Source organism: Natator depressus, chromosome 8, assembly GCF_965152275.1.
Source record: "Natator depressus isolate rNatDep1 chromosome 8, rNatDep2.hap1, whole genome shotgun sequence".
Taxonomy (NCBI): domain Eukaryota; kingdom Metazoa; phylum Chordata; order Testudines; family Cheloniidae; genus Natator; species Natator depressus.
Window position 1 is genome coordinate 106,691,441 of NC_134241.1, and position 20,645 is coordinate 106,712,085.

At 56.6% G+C, this 20,645-nt stretch overlaps 1 protein-coding gene across 1 annotated transcript; it reads right to left on the bottom strand.

Annotated features, from left to right (window-relative positions):
* Positions 1-1,211: 1,211 nt before the first annotated feature.
* On the bottom strand, positions 1,212-19,197 carry MPL (MPL proto-oncogene, thrombopoietin receptor). The gene is made up of 13 exons (XM_074962368.1): positions 19,188-19,197; positions 17,551-17,577; positions 15,892-16,027; positions 13,623-13,801; positions 12,486-12,640; positions 10,756-10,912; positions 10,226-10,355; positions 9,345-9,517; positions 8,934-9,076; positions 8,375-8,534; positions 4,485-4,623; positions 3,927-4,014; positions 1,212-2,610 (listed from the first exon to the last, which is right to left on the bottom strand). Exons 1-13 carry the CDS (start codon positions 19,195-19,197, stop codon positions 2,083-2,085), a joined length of 2,025 nt encoding a protein of 674 aa, XP_074818469.1. The 3' UTR covers positions 1,212-2,082.
* Positions 19,198-20,645: the final 1,448 nt, after the last annotated feature.

The following is a 20,645-nucleotide window of genomic DNA, read 5'->3' on the forward strand; positions in this document are numbered from 1 at the left end:
CCACCCTACTGCTAGAACAGTGTGAGATATTCTCTCAGGGAGCTCCACACTCACAGATCTCTCAAAGGGCTTTTATAGAGGAGGTGAGAATCCAGGACATTTTCCTTCTGCACCTCAGGAAGGGAAGTGTCAACCAATCTAACTGCATATGTAAACAGCTGTATCGTGACTGGCCATGGCTGAGTCCACTGAAAGCTGTTGCTCTTCTTGGCTGAGCCAATCAGAGAACACATTCAGATCTATTCAATTTAGGTTCCTTACACTGTGCTCTTCAGGGTAGTATCTGAGCACCTCTCACTAGCACATAAAGTGACTAACATCTGTCCCATGTGTGTTCTCTCCTCTGGTCCTTCATGGGAGAAGCATGCGCAGGGGAATGGTTTAGGATTTTTAAAATACATATACACATACTTTGTTTTTTAAAGAAAGCAAGGCCTTTCAGTTGGAGCAGAAGTTGGGGAGGTTTTGAGGGAATTCAAGCTAGATAAATTCAGACTGGAAATACAGTGTAAATTTTTAACAGTGAAGGGAATTAATAATTGGAACAATGGATCAAGGGTCATGGTGGATTCTCCATCACAGACAATTTTTAAATCAAAATTGGATGTTTTTCTAAAAGATCTGCTCCAGGAGTTATTTTGGGGATGTTCTCTGGCCTGTGCTATACAAGTCAGACTAGATGATTACAATGGTCCCTTCTGTCTTAAAAATCTATGAATTTCACAGTCTCACACTGGCCCCTGAGAAGGCCCTGTCTCCCACACACAGCTGCTTTATCCTTATTGCAGGGAGTTCCATTGTGCCAGAGGAGTGGAGTTCTCCACCACTCTTCATCCCAGAGCTTTAGGTGATCATTAGATACTCTGAGAACCTTGCGGCTCAGGGCCAAGACCTTTAACTTGATTTGATATTTCATGGGAGGCCAGTGTAGGGAGTGATGGGATGGGACTCCACAACTGAGGGGTCCAGTAGTAGAGCTCTCTGCTTTGTGATGGGGATTTCTCAAGAGCTTAAGTTTGTCTCCAGGGACTGCTGCAGAGTGTGCCACATTAGTAAACCACCCTGGTCCAATTGGCAGCAACAGGCATCACATTCCAGTAAATGATTCTTTATTACTGATCAGTAATGCCACAGGGTGTGCACCGCATTCTACAGGGCAAAGCACAGACCAGGCAGGACCCTGCACCCAGGAGCTTCAGAGACCATGTCAGGAGGGAGACAAGTGTAAGGATATGCTCTGGGGGGAGAGAGGGACAGAACTGGGCACACACAGGCAGTGTGGAGAGTGGGAGAAAAAAAGGGAGCACAAAGGAACTCGTTCCCATCTCAAATGGCTGTGACTGAGGCAGGGGAGTGATGTCATAATGCTCTGGGTTTCCTAGCTTGGCTGACTGGAACCATGTAGACAGCTTCACGAAGTGCTGAAGGGAAGTGCAGGAGGCAGCCGGACTGGGGAGCCAGGGGGAGGGAAAGCTGACTTTTTTTCTTGTCTCAGGTCGGGTTATCTATAATGAGGCAGGACTACTGCTGTACTCAGCCTCTCCCATCCCCTTTTCAAAGCCCCCAGCTCCCACACAGAACCCAGGGGAGGGCTCACCCCACTGTCCCAGATGTCAGAATTCTGCAGCCCCTCCCCAAGGAAAGCAGCTGGGGATCACAGACGACAATGGCTGGGGTTCCTTGGGGAAGGGTTACAGATTTCTGACCTCCAGGACAGTTGTAGTGCCCCCTACCCCATCCTGCAGGACTTCTCTGGTAGTGCCAGAGTGCAGCTTGTTTGGTGATCTGCCTCAGAGACTGATCACATGCTGGGGAGAGCGGTATCGCCCACCACTGACTGTACAAACACCCTCAGGCCTGGCCCATTTAGTGCAGGATCCTGTCACCAGCAGAAGCTGACAGTGGAGGCTGCAGAAGAAATGCACGTAACTCTACAGTATTTGCCCATGGGGGTTCCTCCTGCCCAGCTGAAGATCCAGTCAGGCACGGACGTCCCAGCCGTGAGGTTCCAATGACATGCCAAGCCCTCTGCCTCACTCCCATCCTCACGAGGCAGCGTGGGGCATGTAGCAGATCCTGCACTCAGAGGAAGGGCTGCTGCTCCCAGCTGCTCATCAGCAGGTAGGACTGGTTAGAAATGTCTGTAGTGGACATGGACTGCTTCCCGGAGCATGGGCAATCCCAGTCCTCTTCCTCAGAGTCCACAGGCCCCCCTAGAGGTATGTCTTCGGCCTGAAGGCTGCTAGGCACCAGTGGGTTGTACTGGATCTCAGCCCTGTCCTGCCGGAGCTCTGAGTGGACATCTGGGACATGGAGCAGGAGCACAGCGAGACCCCTAAGGTAGCTGTCATCCCCCTCCCCTCTGCTGTCCAAGTACTCATTCTCGTAGCGGCTGCCCGTGGGGCTGCTGGGATGCAGCACCATGTAGTCCTGGTGAGGAGAGGAGAGATTGCTAGTCTCTGCATCCTCGGGGATGTCAGACCCTGGGCCTGCTGTCTTCAGCAGGGTGGGCTCTGGGGGAGTCTCAGCCCCCTTCCTCTCAGAAAGGACTTCCAGGAGGCAGGGTAGGATCACGTCTTCCAAGGGCTTGTTGTAGAATGAAGTGTTTGCCTTAAGGAGGAAGGGGAAATAGCACAGCTGAGTGTAGGCTGGGGCAGGAGGGGGAGGGAAAGTAATGCAGCCCCCCGCCCCAGACCAGGCCTGTATCCCACCCTCTGTGTAGATTACGCATGCAGGACAGAGATCTCCATTTGATACATTTCCCAAGTCACTAACCTCTGCCTGTCTTGCCTGCCCTTGGCCCATTAATACATCTCCTGGGACCAATCCTCACATATCAACCCCGGAGCGGCTTCAAAGAACCTGCCAAAGGAATGTGCCCCATCCCCTCCTGCCTCAGTCTCCCCCTACGTGACATGGGGGAAGTGACCCCGACTCCCTTTGTCAAAGGCTTTGAGATCCACAGTGAAAAGCTGCTGCAAAAGAGAGGAGCCAAAGGTGATGACCCTGCCTGACTGGAAGTCACCCCAGGAGCCTGAGGCCCAGGTCAGGTAAGAGTCAGGCCTGGCCCAGTGGCAGCTCCCCACATGCCTAAATGCTACAGCTGTACCACAAGGCTCAGAATGGGGGCATTACCCCTTGGGGAGGGGACATTCCTAGCTTGCTGGGGGGCTCAAGCAGAGGGCTATATAGCCCTGTGTGTCTGGAAACGCTTGGGTCTCCTTTGGGGTGGTTTTACAGCCCAGAAGCCATCCCCACAAGGCTGACCCACAGGAGTGCTGAGCACCCAGCTGCAGCCACAGGGAGCTGCAGTGCTTAATTCCACTGAGACTCAGGCTTGTGATTACTCGGGAAATGGCTCCACAGGCAGAGACATGACAAATAGCTCCAGTGAAAGGTTTTACTTTGTTGGCTCTGGAGCAGGGAGGTGGCGGAACGCACAGTCTCCACCAGCTGGCGTTCATCTCGGGCATAGGGTGGCCCGGTGCCCGGTTTTTGACCAGAAAGTCTGGTTGACGGTGTCTGATCAAATCTACTGACCGGACACCCAAAGTCTGGTTACTGTGGGCAAGGGAGGCACTGGGTCATCACCTGCCTCAGCCCCTACTCAGCCAGGGCTGCCTCCTACCTCCGTCGGCTGCAGCTCCCAGCCACAGCTCCGCAGGTGAGTCCCTCCTGGGCAGAGGGGAAGAGCAGCGAGCGATGCAGGGGTGGGAGGGAAGAGGAGCAAATCGGGAGTGGGGTCTTGGGGGGGAGAGGCAGGGCGAGGGAGGGGCCTTGGGAGGGGAAGAGGCGGGGCTGGGGAGGTTCTGGCACTCCTGCTCAGTGTCCGGTTTTTAAACATTACAAAGTTGGTGACCCTACTGAGGCAGGACAGCCACCTCGGCTCCTGTCCCGGGAATGTGCCTGAGGCCTCTGCACCTCACCTGCTGCTGCTTGCTGCCCTCGGTGAGGAAAGTGCCCAGGACACGGTGCAGATCTGGGGCGGGAGGCCAGAGCTTTCGCTTCACGCTGCTGGGCAAGGAAAAATGGGGGTGTGAAATCAATCTCTCCCCAGCTCTACACAGGCCAATTAAGCTCCACATGGCCCTATGCGAGAGACACTTTCCCTCCCCCCCAAGCACCACACAGGTCTATGTGCGGAGACACCATCCTGCCCCTGGCTAGTCCCAGAAACACACTAACCAGGCCTGTCACAGCATCACAGCACAGTCCCACTGGGGGAAAGAAATTAGGGTCTAAAAGAGTGGGAACAGCAGGGAGAACTCTCGGGGACAGGGAGAGAGCAGGGGAGCAGGAGATGTCAATTACCTTTACCCTTGATGAGGGAGGGATCTGTTACCTGTACCTTGGGAGCAGAGGTCAGTTACAGGAATGGGAGGGTGTCAGTTACCTGTATCCCGTCAGGCAGGGGGTCAGTTACTTGTACCGCGGCAGGCAGGGGGTCAGTTACCTGTACCCCAGAAGGGGGAGGGGTCAGTTACCTGTATACAGAAGGAAAAGAGCACCTCAGCCCCAGGAGTCCCACGAAGAAGAGCAGTGTGATGGTGAGGCTCAGTATTATCCAGCCGGGGACAGAGAAGGGAGCAGTGAATGCATCGGGCTCCCCAGTGTCCTTGCTGCCTGTGATGAAAATAGGAATTGTCTGTAGTGTTGTTATGAGCAATGTGTGTCTCAGGTGACCCATCAGACTTTGTCTTGTGACCTGCTGGGTCCAAAGGGATTAAAGTGCTTCCTCTGGCACAGAGGGAGATATGAGGTGTTTGGGTCATGTAGCTGTCTGGGGTGGTATAAATGTGTCCTCAAGAACTGGCTGGGATCAACACATATCAACACAGAGGCATCCACCAGCTGACCTGACCTGAGGCACCAGGAGGGGTGCTGCCTGCCTGGATCCCACATCTGACACGTTAGGGAGAGGTTGCTGAAATAGAAATGTGGGGCTGGACGGGACCTCAGGAGGTCATCTAATCCTGCCCCTTGTGCTGAGAGGGGACCAATTAAACCTAGATCATGTAATGAGTGTTCTGAGCCTGATGGCTCTGAGCCTGATATGACATTCGAGATAATTACTTGTGAGTCCTAAGGGTCCAGTTAATCCACAAGCAAGAGTCTAACCAGGTGACACCAAGGCAGGTATCTAGTGAAAGCAGCCACTTCAGTCTGCTCAACGTCACTACCTTGCTGGGGATGCTGCTTGCTAGACTACCCTGCTCCAGTTTGTGCTTGTTCCTGCTTCAGCTCCTGCTCCACCCTGTGCCTGCTCAAGCCACAGCCGGTCACCCAACTGTCCTGATGGACTATCCTTGGCAGGTGTTTGTCCAACCTGTTCTTAAAAACCTCCAGTGATGGGGATTCCACATCCTCCCTATTTTAGAACTTAACTATCCTTATAGTTAGAAAGAGGCCTGTCCTGGGTCTGGCACTATTCAATAGTTACATTAAATGACTCAGATAACGAAGTAGAAAGTACGCTTACAAAATGTGCAGATGATACCAAGCTGGGAGGGATTGCTAGCACTTCAAATGACAGGATTAGAATTCAAAACGACCATGATAAGTTAGAGAACTGGTCTGAAATCAACAAGATGAAATTCAGTAAAGGCAAGTGCACACAGAATTTACTCCAAAGAGCAAGTCACCTAAACTTCACCACCGCCTTCACTAAGCAAGGACAAGACATCAGAAAAGTAGATTGCATTGTGCAATGGGCAATCCAAATACCCGAGGAGAACCTGTTTCAATATAGAAAAACAAACAAAAACACACACACTTACTGACTGTGTCCCCAGACACCCCACATTGGACCCATGATGTATCATCAAACAATTACAACCCAAACTTGATGGGAACCCTCTTCTGGCCTTCAACCTCATCTTTGCCAAGCTCATCATGAGAAACAAGCTTCTCATTGTCCGGGACACACCGACTCAAAGTGGCACTAGTCCCTACCAGAACTGATGCCAAACCTGCAGACACATCTCTACGACAATGATCAATACCCCTCAGAACACACCTTTCAAGATCCATGGGTCCTACATGGGGTGTACCCCACCCAGTGCATCAAATGCCCAACAACAACTACATGGGTGAAACCTGACAATCACTATGCTCTCAAAAATGATAAAAGACAACAATACTCTTATCACCCAGAAGTGAACATTCTTCACAAAGCAATCACTCCACAGCTGACCTCTCAGTGCTCGCCTGCAGAGGAAAGCTGCAGAACACCTTCAAAAGACAATCTTGGGAACTTAAATTCATAACTCTGCTGGACACTAAAAACCGTGGACTTAACAGAGACACTGGTGTATGGCTCATTACAGCAATCTGTAGCACACCCTACTGCCTGCTAACCCTTAGTTGCCCATTTCATTTTAAGTGGTCTCTTATAGCATGTTTGAGCCCTTTATACTTTATCTGTCCCACCTCATATTTTACTTGGACACTCTGCTTACCTTCTCCAGACTTGAGGAAGGCCTCCATGAAGCTTGAAAACCTGTCCCTTCCACCAACAGAAGATGATCCAATAAAAGATATTGTCTCACATACCTTGTCTCTCTCAAGTGCAATGTACTACACTTAGGAAGATAAAATCAAATGCACAACTACAAAATGGGGGCTACGTGGCTGCTGCAAAGGATCTGGGGCTTGTAGCAGATCACAAATTGAATATGAGCCACAATGTGATGCAGTTGCAAAAAAGGCTAATGTTCTGGGGAGTATGAAGAGGAGTGTCATATAAATGACACAGGAGGGAACTATCCCACTCTACTTGGCCCTGATGAGGCCTCAGCTGGAGTCTTGTGTCCAATTCTGGGCAACGCATCTTAGGAAAGATATGGATAAACTGGAGAAAGTCCAGCGGCGAGCACCAAAAATTATACAAGGCTTTAAAAACCTGACCTATGAGGAAAGGTTAAAAAAACTGGGCCTGTTTAGTCTTGAGAAAAGCAGACTGGGGGGGGGAACTGTGGGCGGGGGGGGGGGCAGAGAACAGTCATTCAGTATGTTAAGGGCTGTTAGAAAGAGCATGAGATCAATTGTCCTCCTGGCCACTGAAGGTAGGAGAAGTAGTAGTGGACTTAAAAAGGAGATTTAGGTTAGATATTAGGAAAATCTTTCTAACTCTAAGGGTAGTTAAGCTAGGGAATAGGCTTGCAAGAGAGGTTGTGGAATCCCTTTCATTGGAGGTTTTAAGAATTGGCTGGACAAACAGTTGTCAGGGATGGTCTAGGTTTACTTGGTCCAGCCACAATGCAGGGGCTAGACTTGATGACCTCTTGAGGTCCCTTCCAGCCCGACATTTCTGAGATTCTGTACCAATGGAGCGTCTGGAAAAGATAGTGGGAATGTCAATGGCCGAGCAGTAACACTCCATGGGAAAGCCTGGCAGGCTGAACAGCTGCACTTGGCATGTTTGCAGCATAAAGACAACGGACTGGAGGGGCCGGGGGCCTGGGATAAGAACAGGGTTCACATACACAGAGCAGCTCTCCTTTGGGACGCAGCGAGAGAGAGGGAGAGGATGAACTCTACAGCACCTTGGCTAGGGGAACCCCTGCACTGGCCAGTTCAGAGGTTTTCAAACTGTGGGGCATGCCCTCCCAGGGCGGTGCAGAGGCATGTTTTTTTTCCTGGGGGGGGGGGGGTGAGCGGCGACGCCAGGGAAGAGAGCGCCACCTTTACCCTCTGGATCGCCTCAGTGGGGCACCCATCCTGTGGGTCAGTGTCAACATCTGCCATGGCTAACCCAATTTCCGCTCCTGGCAGCCTCCACCCCCAAAGACTGCACATGCCTTCCCGCACCCTAAAAACCTGAGGAGGGGGGAGGCAAGGATTGTGTCTATTTTTGTCTGGTTGGGGCGGCGCACCCCAAAATTGTAACTCAAAGGAGGGCTCAGCTCAAAAAGTTTGACAACAGCTGGACCAGTCTGAACTCAGTCTTAATCTTTGCTCCCTATGCTAATCTAAGAAATCTCCGACACTGCCTTCCAGCTGGCTGTTAAATTCTGCCCTGGTCTGAGACAGGTTACTTGGCATCACTGCAAATACCGACTGACATTCACTGATCCCCAAAGGGATGAAAAGTCTTCCTCAGTCAGACTCGTTGGGCAGAGCTCATGGGGAGACACGGGATGCTGGCGGCCAAAGGCCCAGTCCCAGAGTCACTGGGGTTGTATGGCCCACCTTTGTGGAACAGTGTGACCTACACTAATGGCAACTCTGTGGAGACTGTTAAAGGCTGTGGAGACTGTTAAAGGCTGACAGCGCCTCCCACCCATGGCCTCAGCCCCTAGTGCCCCTCACCTCAGCCAGCTGCAGGCCCCCCTCCTCACTCAGGCCCATCCCCATCAGGAGCACTGGCCCATACCTGCTCCAGAAGGGGCCTCCACCACGATGGTCTCTGACCAGGCACTCCAGAACCCCTGGAGCTGCTGCGCATTGGGCTTGGCTCGCACCTGGAGGAGGTAGCCGGGGCCAGCACGCAGGTCCAGGGTCTCACTGTTGGCTGCATGCTGGATCTGCAGGACCTAACCAGGGAAAGCTGGGTTACACCCTGGGAGCATGGGGTGAGGCAAGAGATGCTTTGCTGGGCTCCACAGGCCCTGTGCTGACCCTGGGGTTAGAGCTGATGGTGACTGGGGTGGGGCAGACAAAGGGCAGGCCAAGTTCTATTGGGTTTGGCACTTTTTTCCTGGACCCGTCTCCATGGTATTGGAGCACCTCCAGGGGAGGGGTGCACCAGTTCCCACGGAGCCCTCCCCTGCTGTGGGAGGTTGCCGGGGTGGGGGTGTGTGCCAGTCCCCAGGCAAACCTTCCCTGCAGGGTAAGGGGTGTGCTCATACCCAGGGAGACCTTCTCTGTGGAGGTGAGGGGGGTGCCAGTCCCCATGGCAACCTCTCCTGCAGTGGGGGGCAGTCCCCAATTACCTTCCAGTCCATGCTGTTCTTCACTGAGTAGCGGACCTGATACACCATGTACTCTGCCAGTTCCTCCTGTGGTGGGTCCCACTGCAGCCTCAGCTGCCCACTGCTGATGTTGGCCTGCAAGATCCTTGGGGGTCCGGTGAGCACTGCAGTTGGAGCAAGGAGCACATGTTAGCACAGCTGGGCAAACGGAGAGTCCCTCGCGCAGCCCAGCCCCCGAGTTCCACCCGCACTGACCCCGTCTCTGCCCAGACAGGGCAGGAGAGAGCTCCCTCCTGCTGCAGTGCCAGGGTGGGGGCTCCCTGGGCAGCACCCCGCAGTGCTGCAGTCAAGACCCTCACAGGACAGAGGCTTGTGCAACCATGGGGAGGAAACCTGGGGAGGAGACAGGACAGGGAGTCAGCGGGTTCTCACCGGCCTGATGCATCCGGAATGGCTCCCCAAAGTAGCTGAGGACTGGCTCAAGATGCCCCCGAGAGACATTCACCAAGGTGAAGATGTCGCTGTCATTCCTGGGCTGGAACATGCAGGAGTGGGTGCTCTGGGGCCCTGCGCTGTGCTCCTGACAGTGCTGCCAACCCTGGCCTCTGGGGAGGAAGCAGGGCGCACGTGAGTCCAGCAGAGACGTCTGCTTCCCGATCCCTCCGGCAGCCATGGCTGCCCCTTCACTGACCTGTCCCTGTGCAGCCAGACTCCACCCTCACCCAAGTCACCCTGCCCCTCCCCTCCCCGCCACAGGGTAAAAACCTGCCTGGCTCCTGTCACCATCCTCGCCCCACTCACCCCGCCCCCTGCCCCTCCACCCCCACAGGGTAACAAACCCGCCATGTCCATGAGGGCCCGAATGTCACCAGCAGGTGGGCACTGCCCCAACCTTGCCCACAAGCACCTCTGGCCTCCTGGGCTCTCTCCCCCTGGCTTGAGCCTCCCCCTGCTCCCTGAGGGTCTGTCCTTGCTCCCCTGGAGCTGCCTTTGATGACCAGCCAACTTCTGGCCCTCAGTGCACAGCACAGAAAGAATGGCATGTGCCCATCCCGTGGCACAGCCTCCTTCATCTCTGCTCCTGAGCAAAGCAGGGGATGGGCAGGACAGAGAACCCCTCAGTCTGGAAACCTCTGGGGCCTGCAGAGCACAGGCACCAGTGGGGGGAAGGGAAGGCCCTGGCTGCATGGGATTTGTGGTGCTGCTCTGCTCCTAGGACAGGGCGCTGCATCTGTGCATCTGAAAGTCGATCCCAGAACAGCTGCCGCACTTCCCCACCTCGCACAGGAGTGGAATGTCCTGGGCTCTGTCACCTGGAGACATCACTGCTCCCTTGGGACCGATAGAAGAGGCTGTGGGAGCTGTTGGAATCTGCAGGATCCCAGGTCCACTCACACCGCACCCACTGCAGGTCGGGGGTGAAACAGCGCAGACCGATCTCCCCTGGGCAGGAGAGAACAAGTGAGCTCCAAGCAGACAGGGCTGGGCCACAGGAACAAGGAGCCCAGTTTACAGTTTATTGGATGTCTGAGATCCTGCAGGCAGGGCCCTACAGAGCTGGGCTCTAGGCAGTGGGCCCCTTTGTGCCCAAGCCCCCAGGTGCCATCTCCCGCAGGTTCCACCAAACCCTGTCCTCTCTCCCTTTGGCCTTGATGTTCCTCAGAAGCCTTCAGAGATGGGGGATTGTGGCAGTTCAAGGAGCCCTCGATGGGTGAGCAGAGTTGAAGTGACACTCTCAGCCCCCACCCTGGCTTCTGGATGGGCTGTGTGTTACCAGGCAGGACTGGAGAGATGCTGTGTGTGGGTCTCACAGCCAAACCCCTTCTGTCCAGGAGTCACTCACCTGAGGAGCGGGGTATTTCAGCAGCCACTGCCTGAGACCAGGGGCCCCAGAATCCATCCAGGGACAAGCCATCTGGCTTGGTGCGGATCCGGATGTGGTACTTGGCCCCAGGCTGCAGAGTGTGGAGGACACATGCCCTGGTGCTATGCACCTGCTTCTATAGGAGAGGGACCAGACTGGGTGAGGAGGAGAACATGGGAGCTGCTTCAACCACCACATACACTGTCCTAGCCTCTAACAAGACGCCCCCCAAACCTCTCAGCCCCTGAGCCCCACGGGCCTGGGGCAGCACCAGAGAGGTGACACAGAGTCACATCCTCCCCTGCAGGAGTCTGGCTGAATTTCCAGTGACCCCATTATATGGCACATGCCCATCTAGGGCAGGAAATGAGGTGACTGCAGCTGCCACGCTGGGATTGGGAATTGCAGGTAGAATGGCATGAATGTTCACCAGAGAGTTACCCACAGTCCGTGGGGCCTGTCACAGCCGGACAAGGGAGGGGAAACACAGCATTATCCACAGCCCATGGGGTATGTTACAGCCAGTGGTGGATTTAGAGTTAGTGGGGCCCTGTGTGCAGCTTCATTTTTGGGCCCCCACCCCTCAGGACCCAGCCAAGAAGAAGAACATCCTCTCTTATCTCCCCCATCCCTTCCCCCAGTTTTTCATTCTTTTTTCTTCATGCTCCTCCTATAAGTAATAGGAAGTAAATGAAAATAAAGTGAGGTACCTTGATTGGGGCAGGGGGTTGGGGTGCAGGAGGCGATGTGGGGGTCAGGCTCTGGGAGGGAGTTTGGTGCTGGGTGCAGGCTCTGGGCTGGAGCAGGGGGTTGGGGTGTGGGAGGGGGTAAGGGGTGCAGGCTCTGGGCTGGGGCAGGGGGTTGGGGTGCAGGAGGGGTCAGGGGGACGGCACTTACCTTGGGCGGCACAGCTCCCAAAACAACGAGCATACCCCTCTGGCAGCGGCGCCTAGGTGTGGGGGAAGGCCAGGGGGTCTCTGCACACCACTGCACTCAGGTGCCACCCCCATACCTCCCATTGGCTGCAGTTCCCGGCCTATGAGAGCTGCAGAGTCGGTGCTAGGGGCAGGGGCAATGCACAGAGACATCCCCCTCCCCAGGGGCTGCAGGGACATGCTGACCACTTCCGGTAGTGGCGTGGCGCAGAGGGAGGGAGGCAACGCGGGCAGGGAGCTGCCTTAGCCCTGCTTCTGGCACATCTCTGCGTGCCCCTTGGGGGGAGGAGGGGCAGCGGGTCTCCATGCACTGTCTGGGGCGGGGGCAGCGCACGGAGCCACCTCCCTCCACCCCACCAGGGGCATGCAGAGACGTGCCAGCCGCTGGCCGCTTCCAGGAGTGGCGTGGGGCCACCGGCCACAAACTGCAGGCAGTCTAAACCCTGCTGCACTGCCATCCGGGACTCAGGGGCAGGTTGTCAGATGAGATTTCTCCTGTATTTTGGAGGCCCCCCCTGTCATCGGGGGGCCTGTGCCACCACACTGTTTGTTTCATGGTAAATCTGCCTCTGGTTACAACTGGCCATGGTGGGAGGAACACAGCAATATTCACAGCCCATGGGGTATGTTACAGCCGGCCAAGAAGGGAGGAACACCGTGTCACCCACAGCCCATGGGGTATGTTACAGCCGGCCATGGCAGGAGGAACACAGTGTTACCCACAGCCCGTGGGGTATGTTACAGCCGGCCATGGCAGGAGGAACACAGCCTTACCCGGCAGGGTGGTTCCATGGAGCCCACAATGCAGTAGAGGATCTCATAGATGAAGAGCTCAGTGTATTCAGTAGCTGGGGGTTCCCAGCTCACCTTCAGCGCCCCAGCTGCCCCAGCCCAGGTGGCCGTTATATTCACAGGGGGAGCAACGAGCCCTGGAAGGAAAGTGCCAAAGCTAACAGCCTCTGCTGCAGGCGCGGGGCATTGCCACAGCTCCAAGGCCAGGCTAGCAGCATGCAGCAGCAGCAGCTGCCTGTACGTAACCCACCCGTGCGGCTAGGCATGGCCGCGAGGCACTACTGTAATAACAACTGTGTGACGCCAGGGACGGGCGTTGTTTGGGCACAGGGCCTGGCTGTGCCAGGACACACTGTCACTTGCATGAAGAGCTGGGTACTGCTAGCCGCCAGTGCCCTGGGATTGGAGCAGGGTCAAGTGGTACTTGAGCTGCGGCTAGGCTGCCTCTCCATTACGGAGGCGGTTGAGGGGCAGACAGCATGGTCCCGCGCTGGCAGATGATGCTAAACCAAGTGCTGGAAGAAGAGCTGCATGGAGCAAGCCTCAGAGCTGGGACTGAGCAAGCCATGATGTATCCATCTCTCTGCAGAAAGGTGATGACCCCTGAAGTCAAACACCGCAGGGGCCTGACAGGAACCATGTGGATGGGTTTCCCTTCTCTTTCGGCAGGAAGAGGGTGTCCACCTGAGCGGCAAGGGCTGCTTCTGTGCCATGCTCCGGCCTGACTGGGAGGGGGGCAGTATGCTAGCAGGCTGCACCAGGGTGACTTGAGACCTCGGCAGCGGGGTGAGGGTCATTGCTGCTCTCGAAGTGTGGTATGAGCATCACTAGGTTATGGCAGCTCTCTCCTTCCTGGGCGGCACAGAACGGAGATGCTGGGAAACACCACTGTGCCCCATCGGCCCAACGACCTGCCAGTGTCAGAGAAAAGGTGGCAGCAGGGGGAGGACAGGGCCTGAGGCTTCCCACAGCAGTAAACCCTTCACCACACGGCCCCCGGAAAGGACAAAGCACTGGAGAATCGGCTGTGCCGGCCCTGATGCATGGCCGTGATGTAGGGGCGGGGCAGGGGCAGGGCTCCCTGCGCCTTGCAGGCAGAAAGCAGAGGCGAGCACTCACCGACCGTCTCCACCGCGACTTCCCGGGAGTACTTGGTCTGGTTGCTGCGTGTGTCTAGCACGCGGAGGCAGAGCTGGGTGAAGAGCCGCACCTCATGGCTGCTGGGGAAGATGCAGACGTAACGGCTGCCCCCGCCGCTCCGTCTCTGCAGAGCCAGCGCACACTCCTTGGCTGTCTCCCTGGGGAGCAGGGCAGTCAGGGCGCGGGGTGCGGCCCACACAGGCCTCGGGAGGCGCCTCACCAGGTTCCCCTTCCTCCCCCTTGGGCAGCCCCAGCCTCGTGGCCAGGCCGGGGGACTGGGTCCCAGTGGGGCTGCCAACTTTCCAGTTGCTGAAAACCAAACACCCCTGCCCCACCTCTCCCCCGCCCCTGCTCAGTCTCCATCGCCCCCCCGGGATGTGGAGCCTGCCCGATCGGGGCACAGAGGGGGCAGGTCCCCGCAGCAAGGGGCCAGGGTGGGGAGGGGTCAGTCCCCAAAGCGAGGGGCTGGGCTGGGGAGAGTTGTTTGGTTCCCATAGCAAGGGGCTGGGGCAGTGGGAGTTGGATTGTTCAGAGGCCCAGAAGCTGCTCCCTGCCCGGGGTCTCCTGGACGGAGCCCTGTAAATGGAGCCCATTGACTGCACGGTTTGGTCCTTGCACCGCGCCTAGCCGTCACCATGCTAGGAGATGGGCCTAGCAGCCTAACCTAGTGCACTGGAGCCCCCGGCCTGGCCCTGAGTGCGCCCCCATGGCCTGTCTGGGAGAAGGCAGCTTGCAGACCCCTCACCCCTGGGCTCAGGGCCTTGTCCCTTCACCTGGGTGGCCAATATTGAAGTGAAAAACAGAACCCCGCAGAGGGGTGTTCTGAACTCCTAGACTGCTGGCATCCGATCAGCCGTGTAGTGAACACTGAGCTGGGACCAGCCTTAGAATGGAGGGGCCTGACAGAGCGAGATCATTCACACACAGGCAGGATAGTCCATTACACATACGCACGATTTTCGGCACAGTTGTGTGTGCAAAAAAGGCACACACAATTATGGCAGTTGCATGTTCAAATAATCAATTTGCATGCTTGATCATGATAATTGCAATTGAGATCATTGCAGGTGATTTTTGTATTATTATTATTTTTGCATATACAGTTCTGCACTTAGTACTTGAAAGAGCAGACCCATGGTGTGTGAGAGTAAGTAGGGAGAGTGTGTGCGCGCTCTCTCCTCTCTCACCCACTAGTAGAAAGCCACCATCCTTGCTGTTTTGCTCTGAGCATTGCTAAAGCATTCAGCAGACTGAGCGATGCAAGCACAGGGCTGACTTCTACCTGGAGCTCATAACTGGAGTCAACTGCAACCAGGAACCTTGGGTTCTTGCAGAATGAGGCAGGAGCAGGGTGCCCAGAGCCACCTCTAGCTGCAGGGAGAAGGTGAGGAGCAGCCACAGCCCAGGGGCAGGGCCCAGAGGGGACCGGGGGTCCCCCAAGCAGTTTGTGCTGCTGCAGAGGGCGCAGCCTTCAGACAGGGGTAGACTGGGCCAGAGGGAGCTGCCGCGTGCAGGTGCTGGGATGGGATGGAGCCGGCGGCTACTGTGGCCACCCAGCTTTAATGCTGCCAGGTTACTTTTTCAACCGGCCGTTCCGGTCAAAAACCGGACACCTGGCAACCCTAGGCCCAGCAGCAGAGCCCTTTGTGGCCATTGACCGCCTACCAACACCCGCCCTGCAAGGGCCAGGCTTCCAGTGGGCAACACAGGAAGGGAGGCTCTCCCCCTCAGAAGCAGGTTCTCTGCCCCTTGGGGCCCAGGCAGCAGGGAGACAATGGGAAAGTGGCCAGGGCACTAACCTAGGGCTTGGGCAACCGGCATTTGAGTCCCTGCTCCCAGCTGTACCAAGGGGCCAATGGCCCTGCCTGCCTGTGGGGGCTGAGGGTAAAACCAGACCACCAGGCACACAAGCACAATGGTGGGGGCAAGCACAGAAGTACTGACGGTAGGGGGTTGTGTTTCCCCACACAGCTGCCAAGAACATACTGCAGCAGGAAGCCAATTCCCAGGCTCTGGAAACCAGGGAAAGGCCAAGACTGCTACAGAGGGCAAAGTGCTCCACTCCGAGCCGTGCCGGGGAGACGAGGACTGCAGCATCTTTAAGCAAACCACCAGGAGTTAAGCAGGGCTGAGGTGTATGGGAGCAGCTGGCAGTCAGGTGTCTGCTTAGGGCACAGGGCAGCCAGCCTGGCCCTTGGGGAAGAAAAGGCCAGGGCTGGGATTCCAGGGCCTGAGAGTCCTGACCTACCCCTTGTAGGTGTAGTAGAAGCGGTACGTGTGGTTCCCATGCTCTGCCTCCTCCTCATCCCAGAAACAGGTGAGGTCTTCAAAAGATCGGGAGAAGCAGCGAATGGTCTCAGAAACCGCTCCCAGGAGAGCCACATCTGCATGGAGGAGAGAGCTGTTTAGTGGGAAGGGGCCTGGAGAGGCTGCTCCATAGTACAGTCAAAGTGCCACCAGAAGGCAACGAGAGTCCGGAAGCATGGTGCCCCATTTGTGCAGTTGCCATGCACTGGCCTGGTCTCAGGGCAAATTAGAGCAACCAGGTTGCTGTGTCCTGTGCCAGCAGCACCCAGGGCCCGTTCCAGTAACTGCAGATCAACCAGTTGCCAGAGCAGCCTGGGCCCCACCCCTTTTCCCTGACCACACCGTTATGCTCAGGGGACCGGCGAGACAGAGCAGCCACATGACAGCGCTGGGCCAGCTGCGATTTCCCCCATGCAGGGGAATTTGCTGCTTTGTGTCAGCAGAGCCACATGTGGCAGCCCTACTGCTCCAGAGAGTCAGGGCTTTAATGTCTTTGCAAGGGCTCAGGTGCCACAGTGATGGGCACAGGACAGAAAGACGTGCTATTGGCTTTTTGATGTTGTATTAGGAAAACCTCCTCACTCTAGCCCAGGGCTCATATGTGCTTCCCCAGCTCAGCCCCCAGAGGTAGGTGTGCATCACCCCCCACCCCATGCAGTTAGATGGGGAGCCTATGGGAGTCCTGCCTTCCACCATCTGTCACCATTTACGCCTGTGCAAAGGGGCTACCAATGCTGCCCTGGGGCGAGGGGTGGACTGGGAGAAGCACGCAAGGGACAGGCAAGGGAGTGTCAGAGCTGGGATTCAGCCACAGAAACTCCCTTTTCCACAGGTGGCCATCAGCCTCCCATGCTGGCCAGCTGGCAAAAGCTCTTTGGGAGGCCCGGCAGCATAACAGGTAAGAACCCGCCAGTCTCACGCCATGGCTGCAGAACGTGGCCCACCCAAGCAGACCTTTCACAAGGGTCCAGTGGGCTCATGAGGTCTGCTCCCTGTTCTGATCAGCCTCACAAACTGAGTGCCATGGGCCATCAGGATCTGAGTCCATCCCCCTGCCCGGGCTATGGTGTAGGGAGGGGCGGGTCATTTGGGTACAAACAAACATCCCAAAATAGCCCTGTGGTTGGCATGCGGCTCGGGCCAGTCTCAGGCCAGCGCAGCGGGAAGCACACCCTGTCTCATGCTGGGCGATAGCATTCACTGCAGAAAAACGTGAGGAAGTGTGATAAGGAGAAGCAGGTCCATGCGCTCCCACGACAGACACAGCAGCTCTGCAGCAGCAGCCCCTGGATAGAGCAGACTAGCAGGAAGGCCTGGGGCTTCCGGACTCCTCCCTGGAGTGGGAGCAGGGCAGGGCCAGCCCTGGGCATCACACAGGGAGGTTGTGGGGGAAGGAGACAATGCAGGCGACAAAGAGGTAGGGAGTGCTGCACCATGCAGGGCTCAGGGAGCTGGCTGCTGGGGGCATCCATCCCTGCTGCCATCAGGCTCACAGCTGCTTAGTCCCCCACCCCATGCTGTCCCCAGGTTTGCACAGGTAATTGCTACCATAGTCTCTGGGCATCTATGTCCCGATCAGCGAGCCAGTGCCAGGACTTACCTAGAGAAAAGTGCAGTGAGGGGTGCCCTGGTGCCAGAATGGGAGGAGCCTGGGACTTGGGCTTGCACAGGAAGCATCAGGAGTTCCCGCAGCTCAGCAAGGGTTTGGTGCCCCAGGGAGCTGGCCAAAGACAACCCCCACCCCCAGGGAGCCCACCGTCCACCTGGAGACACCCCCCCTTCCCCCAGGAGTGCACCAGCCAGCTGGAGATCCCCCTAGGAGCCCCCCACCAGCCAGCCAGAGACCCCCCGCCAGGGAAGCCCGCTCTCCAGCTAGAGACATCCCCCCTCCAGGAGCCCACCATTCAGCCAGGGACACTCTCCCTCCTCCAGGGGCCGATCGGCCATAGACAATGTCCCAGGAAGCCAGCTGGCTGAAGGAGCTCCCAGGCCACCAGTATTAAGGTGGCCTGGCTGGGGTGCCATGTACCATCATGTTCCATTTCTTGGTTTTCAGCGGTTTGAGTTCAGCTGCACTCCACGTTCTGGAAGGGCACCAGGCAGCCAAGGCACCCTTACCTCAGTGTGAATGAAGTTTTGGGGCATTTTGTTTCCTTGTTTTATATTTAAATAATTTCTCAGCCTGCCTACACACCAGAGCCCCGCTCTCCCCTGCCACAACCGCAGGCTCCCTGGGAATGGTTATCCCAGTCCCAGAATGCCCTTCACTGCCCCTGCAGCATCTCCTGCCTAGGCCAGTGCTCCCTCCTCAGCCCCCAGAGCGACAGGTGGTGGCACGGGACCCGCAGGGCCAGGGAGACGATGCAGGAACAGTACAGAGCCTAGCATGGAGTCAGCTGGGACATTTTTGAGGGTGGAGAGGCCCCCCAGTCCCAGCCTCTGCCCCACATGCATGTGCAATGCACACCCACATTATCACTACACTGCAAAGGTGGGGTTGCGACTTGGATTAGTTAAATTGGGTGAAAATAGTTGAAGAAATGGCAATTTGGCTTTTATCTCAGGTAAGCAGTGCATGCTGAAGCCTCCAGGGAGCCTGAGGACAAACATCCCGCTGTTCACCCACGTGCAATACTGACTTGCCTGGCATCACTGCTATTTTAACTGCTTAGCTAACACGGGTTAAGAACACAGTGGATTTCTTTCCAGAATAGGGATACCCACACAGCGCCCCCCCACCTCACAAAGCTTGATGCAGCTCCACTCAAAGGCAGGGAGCTGGTCAAAAGCAAAGAGAGGTGCTCTCTCTTCCCAGGGACCTTGGGGTGCCCCCCAACCCTGGGGCCCAGCACTCACCAGTTGGCCAGAGGCATGTGCAGTGTGCACACATGGGACAGTCACTGCAGTGAACATTTGCAGGGTCTTGGCTAAGGGGAGCTGTGCTTAACACAAGACCCAGGGGAGTTTGCAAAAGTGGCCTGTAGCCTGGGGTCCCTGCCTGAACCAGACAGTATCCACCTGGTCCCAGCTGTAAGTTGAAGCCATCTGCCTACCCCCAGCTGCACGTGACCCCAAGGAACCACTCACAACTAGGGCTGAGCCAGGTGTGGCAGGGCCTTGGCCACGCCCCATTTTACTCAGCCCCAAACCAGAGGAACCTGGAGGTAGTCAAGCCGGCTTTATGTGCTGGCAAGTTGAGCCAGGGTGGATGAGAGACCAACTGTTCCCTAGGCTCACCTCTAGCCATGGCCTATGCACCGAGTGCAGAGACCCAAAAGGGACTGAGCACACCCTCCCCTGCTTCCCCCCACAGCACCTCCCCAAGGGGGGGTTAAGGAATGACTGAGGCTCTTTAGACCCACCTTCAGATGTCACCGGAGCAGGGCTCAAAGCAGGAGTGAGGAGGCTGAGCAGGAGTCCAGCTACCAAGAAAAGGGGCTGCCCTTGGCACAGCTGGGCCCCCATTCTGCTACAGCGAGCATTCAGTGCCAGTCAGAGCGCAGGGCTCCAGCCACCTGCCCTGCAGAGCTGGGCATCCAGGGGCAGGGCTGTTCTGTTTCTGGGCCTGGCTTGCTCCTGGAGCTTTGAGACACAAAGCCTTTATCTGAGACATGTCAGCCTCGCTCCGCAGGAAGCCTGGGTGAAGGGCCCCTTCCACCCCCATCCTCCCAACTTCCCCAGCCCCCAAACCACCATGCTGTGGCTGCTCAGCCGCTGACAGTGACGGCACCAATAGTGCCTGTTCCTATCAGATAGTCAGCACGTCCTGCCCGTGCGGCTACAGGGGAGAATGGAGGCCGGGATAGGAAGAAAAACAACCCTGCTGCGAGACACCCCGAGTCCCTGCATGGTGGCTAAGGAGGGGGCGCACCCGGGAGGGACTCCTGCCTCTAAGGTGCACACTGGGTCCCTCTGCAGGCAGCACCCTGGGCCTAGCTGCCCCCTACACACCCATTGTGTGAGCTGCTCTTTGCACACACCAGCCCAGTCGGGGGCATGCGCGCACACACGTCTCAGCTATTCATTCCTTGACAACGCAGGACGACGAGGCTGCTGCATGTCACCGGTGAAAGGCAGCTCTGGCTCATAGAGGAATGCTGCATGGGTTAGTCCCTTGGAGATTTCACACCTCACATCACCTCAGCCTGGACAGAAATCCCCTCCCGACACATCCTGAATCCACCACCTGTACTGCCTCAGCAGGATGGTGATATTCAGTGGGTCAGACAGGCGCCACCAGCCCCAGACTACTGCTTCCTCCTTACTGAGCTCCCGCCAGGCGCCTAAGGCCAAGGCTAGCGACTGTTAGGCTAGGCACGTGCTCCACGCCATCTTCCCAGAGAGCGAGAGAGAGCAGAGCCCGAGGGCCCTTGCAGAGAACCAGGATACAGCTGCACCTCCTCGGACCCCACCCAGAGCCCATGCCCAGCTCTGAGTTCCCTGGCTGCCTGCATCCAGAGCGCAGGGCATGCACTCAGAGCACACACATGCTGCAGGATGTGTTTTTTAAAATCATACATTGTAACTGGCTTTTGCGCTGCCAGCCAGGCAGCAGGAACATACCACAACTGGCTTGGAAGTGGGCAAGAAAACTAGACAATCAGCAACAACCTGGACACTCACCAGAAAGCTGAACTCAGGGGACTTCATTCTCATGGACCAGAGCACCAGTTGTCTCCTTAGAGGTCAGGAGGG

Excerpts from the sequence above, each read along its gene's own strand:
- MPL (XM_074962368.1), bottom strand. Across the intron at positions 8,535-8,933 it reads AGAACAGCATGGACTGGAAG|GTCCTGCAGATCCAGCATGC; the intron begins GTAATTGGGGAC and ends TTCCCTGGTTAG. Across the intron at positions 4,624-8,374 it reads GGAGGCCCCTTCTGGAGCAG|GCAGCAAGGACACTGGGGAG; the intron begins GTATGGGCCAGT and ends TTTTCATCACAG.